Below are 5,000 nucleotides of genomic sequence, written 5' to 3'. Positions count from 1 at the left end.
CACTAAAGCTGATTTTGACATCTGACTCCAGTGCACCCAGTGCCTGCCTGCATGACATGAGGAGGCGAGGCGAGGCGAGGGCTGTTAATAGCACAGACAGGGCCGCTGACAGCTTTGCCCGGACCCGGGAAAAAGTAATCTGAAAGGCCCCCACACGGCTTAATAAATTCAGTGTAATCAGGACCCATATCTGCCCCCCTCTCCTCCCTGGGCCCAGCACAACTAACCCCTTTGTCCCCACTCTGTCGGCTTCTTGTAGTCCTGCTCTGTGACGCTGAAATGTCATAGTCTCATAATCATACGTGTGTGTGTGTGTGTTTGTGTGTGCACACGCATATGTGTGTGTGAGCTTGCGTGTGTACGTGTGTGTGTGTGTGTGTGTGTGTGTGTGTGTGTGTGTGTGTGTGTGTGTGTGTGTGTGTGTGTGTGTGTGTGTGTGTGTGTGTGTGTGTGTGTGTGTGTGTGTGTGTGTGTGTGAAGTGCAGATTACGTCCTCTGACCTTTCCCATTTTGCCAGTGGTGGTTCTACCTATTTGTGGGCCCTATAGGCAAAATATAGACATGGGGCCCTCTTGAATTATTTATACTTGTATTTACCATGGTGGGGATGACTGTTTGGGGCCCGTACAGTGGGTAGGTTTGGTGGGGCCCTAGGCTATTACCTAGTCTGCCTATTGGTAAAACTGGCTCTGCCTTTCGCCCTACTCCACAGTGTACCAACTGCACGAGTGCAGCGGAGAGTAAGCCTCGGCTGGCGCTGGGCTCGGGGGTGGCATTCGTGGTATCGGGGCTGCTGGTTCTGGTGGCCGTGTGCTGGACCGCCAACGTCATCGTACTGGACTTCCACAACCCTCTCCTGGAGGAGACGCAGAAGAGGGAGTTCGGGAACTCGCTGTACTTCGGCTGGGCTGCCTCCTGTCTGCTGCTGCTTGGGGGAGCGCTGCTGTCTTGTTCCTGCTCCTGCAGAGGAGGGGATAGAGGAGGAGGTGAGAGAAGAGGAGGAGGGGAAGGAGGAGGGGTGAGGGAGGTGTGTGTGTGTGCGTGTGTGTGTGTGTGTGTGTGTGTGTGTGTGTGTGTGCGTGTGTGTGTACTTCAGCTGGGCTGCCTCTTGCCTCCTGCTGCTGGGGGGAGCACTGCTCTCCTGCTCCTGCTGAGGTAGAGGAGATGACAGAGGAGGATGTGAGAGAGGAGGTGATAGAGGAGGAGGTGAGAGAGGAGGTGATAGAGGAGGAGGTGAGAGAGGAGGTAATGGAGTTAGCGTGTAAGCTTTATCTATCCAATCTGCCCAAGAGGAAAAGGAGGAATGTGATGAGGAGGAGGATGTGATGATGAGGAGGTGGTGAAAGAGGAGGAGCAGGCACTGGTCTCCTGCTCCTGTGAAGGAAGTGGAGATGGAGAGGGGGTGGTGATGTGGAGGAGGAGGAAGAGGAGGACGGGGAGGAGAAGGAGGGGAGGAGATAGAGAAGGAGCAGGAGGTTGCGAGGATCGCGAAGGAGGAGAATGAGAGGAGATGGAGAGGGGAAGGGAGTGGAGGAGGTAGAGGAGGAGATAGTGGAGGAGGTGGTGGAGGAGGAGATATAGGAGGAGGTGGAGCTGCTGGGGGATTGCCAGATTGTCAATACAGTCATAGGAAAAAGTTTGTACACCCTTTGAAATTTCGTATTTCTGTCAAAATTGGTCTTAAAACATCGTCTGATCTTCCCGGAAATTACAAGAAGGAACGATCAGAATCTGCTTAAATTCCACCCCGACATTTACATATCATATTTTACTGGCCTTAAGATGTAAACATTCAAAGGACAGCAAGACATAAGAAAGTACACCCTTCCATTCAATAGGTTTTAACCATCAGTTAAATGCAATAACCTTAACCAGACGTTTCATGTAGTTGCAAATCAGATTAACAAAACAATCTGGATGTATCTTGTCTCCCTCTTCTTTGGACAACTGCTCCTGTTCGGCAAGGTTTGTCTGGGATGTCTGGAGTGAATAGCTTTCTTGACTTCATGCCATATTATCTCAATTATTTCTCAATCTCAATGGTGACAGGGGCATCATTATATGCGGCTACCTTGGTGCCTCAGGCCCTTGTCAGTTTGCTACTATCAATGGAACAATGAACTCAGAAGTTTATTGTGATATTTTACAGAATAACTTGAGGAAGTCTGTCACACAGTTGAAGCACACAAGATGATGGGTGCTGAAATGGGACAACAGCCCATATTCTATGAGCAAACTGGCATTAGAATGGCTTCATAACAATGAAATACACATTCTGGAATAGCCCAGTCAAAGCCCTGACCAAAAATAATTGAGATGATATGACATGAAGTCAAGGAAGTTATTCACTCCAGACATCCCAGCAACCTTGCTGAAGAGGGACAGTTTTGTAAAGAAAAGGGAGACAAGATACATCCAGATTGTTCTGTTAATCTGGTCTGTCACCACCCTGCTTACCACCTGTTCCAACTGCTTCCCTCAGGCAGAAGATACAGGTCATTACAGGCACGAACTACAAGACTTTCTAATAGCCTGTACCCTGAAGCCATTAGACTGCATAATTCTAGTGCTCTTACATAGGTCTCTGGTCATGTTGTTCTGTGTTTTTTTTTCCTTTTAAGGGATGGCACTTAGGCCTACTGTAACATCCTATTGATTTTGTGTATTCATACATGTGTGCATGTGTGCGTGTGTGTGTGTGTGTGTGTGTGTGTGTGTGTGTGTGTGTGTGTGTGTGTGTGTGTGTGTGTGTGTGTGTGTGTGTGTGTGTGTGTGTGTTGTGTGCACCTTAAAAATATCAACAGCACTGGGTTATTAACTTTGAATTGTGGGGAGAGGATCACATTTTTATATTTTACTGTTTTTGATTTACTTGATTAATTTGTTAATACTCATATTATTACTATTATTTACTTTAATTTATTATACTTCATGATATACTTCATGAATTTAAACTTTATTTGACTAGGCCTACTTCTTTTTGGTTACTTCTATAGGCCTTCAAACTACGCAGTGTTGTTGCTCCACCCACAATTTCGTTGACTTCATTGACAATGACAATAAACTCCTTGAATCTTGAATCTTGAAAACTATAGGATATGTCTGGTTAAGGTTATTGCGACTAACTAAAGGTTAAACCTACTGAATGCAAGGATGTACTTACTTATGCCTTGCTCTCCTGTGAATGTTTACATCTTATGGCCAATAAAATATGAAAATATGTAAATGGGTGGGATTAGTTAAAGCAGACTCTGATTGCTCCTTCTTATGATTTCCGGGAAGATCAGACCATGTTTTATGACCAATTTTGACAGAAATGTACGAAATTTCAAAGGGTGTACAAACTTTTTTCCCAGGACTGTACATACTTTCATTTTGATATTAATTTCCTCAACAAACAAAAATATTTTTACCTCCGCCAAGGAGGTAATGTTTTCGGTCGCGTGGTTTGTTTGTTTGTCTGTCTGTCTATTTGTCTGTCAGCAGGATAACTCAAAAACTTCTGAACTGATTTGGCTGAAACTTTGTGGAGTTGTTGGTAATGACCTATGGAACAAGTGATTAAATTCTGGTGGTGATCCGAATCACGAACCGGAACCAGGACCTTTTCAAAGATTCTTCACCATTGCTGGCCTATAAATCTAGACGCCCCTAGTGACCAGAAATTGAATTGCGGGAACTCCAAAAAAGAAGGCAGAAAAACAGGGTGTGAGACATAGTCAAATGTTCTATCAAGCAGCTTCCTTGGCGGAGGTCTTCGCTCTCTGAGTGCTTATAGTTTTAATATTGTTTTTTTGCCCGGGCTTAGGAGAAGGAGGAGGAGGAGCGAGGGGAGGAGGAGGAGGAGGAGGAGGAAGAGGTGATGGCGTGGGCAGTGGTGGCGCTTCTGGTGCCTCTGTTCCTTTTTCTGCTCCTCACCACCATCACCATCATCATCCACCATCCTCATCACGTGGCCACTCTGGCTACAGTCACACACATTATACACCCGTCAAGACACTACCCGACAGGAGAGACTACGTCTAGAGAGGGAGAAGACACATCTGGGCATAGAACCTCATGACGACGCACACATCGCCACCCCTGAACGCAGGATGGCATGGCGACGCACACCTCTCCACCCTGGGATAAACCACACCATGACAACCTAAACTTCACCATCCCTCACCAAATCTGGACACACCTGGACACAGGACATTATGACTCACATCTCACCACACCTGGACACAGGACGTCATGACAACCCAAACCTCACCACCCCACACCACACCACACCACACCACACCACGCCACACTTCACTTCACTTCACTTCACTTCACTTCACTAAATAACACCACATAACACCAAGTAACACCAAATGACACCACATAACAAACCACACCACATCATACTACACCACTCCACACCACACCACACCACACTTCACCACATCCAACCACAGTACACCACACCACACCACACCACACCACACCTCACCTCATCAATGACACAGATGCCACTACAAAGCCCTCAGATAGAACACATGTGGTCCAGATGGCAACCGAATCAGAACCAGTTTTGGTTGGACCTGCCATCTGCTGTGGCCGTGACTGGCTAGCTTGAAGTCCTACTGCCACAGTGATGTCCCAAACGTCCCCAAGCAGAGGGACTGCCTGGGGAATGACACCTGTATCAGAGACACAGGTGACACGCGGGACAAAAGTGTCAGACAACTATGAAATTAAGTTGAATGTCCACATGCTCGCTCCCATTTTCCTTTTTTATGCTTCCCAGTGAATGTCTCGAGCTGTGAATAGCTACGTTTCCATGATGTTTTTAATTTCAAATGATTAATTCTGAATTAAAATTCAGTTAATTCAGTCAATTTTGCGACGTGTATACATGCCATTTTCACTTAATTCTGAATAAACGTTTGGGGAAAAGAAAGCATTTCGATTGGACAGAGGACACATGTGCTGAGCGAGCCAAATAAGGCATGGGGGCATAGTCACCAACCTCC

The 5,000-nt window shown here is 46.5% G+C and overlaps 1 protein-coding gene across 1 annotated transcript in view; it reads left to right on the top strand.

The window, feature by feature from the left end:
- LOC134454755 (claudin-3-like) overlaps positions 1-5,000 on the top strand; it is a 29,731-nt gene that overhangs the window by 1,051 nt on the left and 23,680 nt on the right. The window contains exon 2 of the mRNA XM_063205914.1: positions 713-991. Coding sequence (XP_063061984.1) covers positions 713-991 — 279 coding nt within the window. The remainder of the gene's footprint in view (positions 1-712; positions 992-5,000) is intronic.

The sequence above is a fragment of the Engraulis encrasicolus genome, chromosome 8, assembly GCF_034702125.1.
Source record: "Engraulis encrasicolus isolate BLACKSEA-1 chromosome 8, IST_EnEncr_1.0, whole genome shotgun sequence".
NCBI lineage: Eukaryota > Metazoa > Chordata > Actinopteri > Clupeiformes > Engraulidae > Engraulis > Engraulis encrasicolus.
The sequence above is the reverse complement of the archived record's forward strand: the minus strand, read 5'-3'. Positions and strand labels throughout refer to the sequence as shown.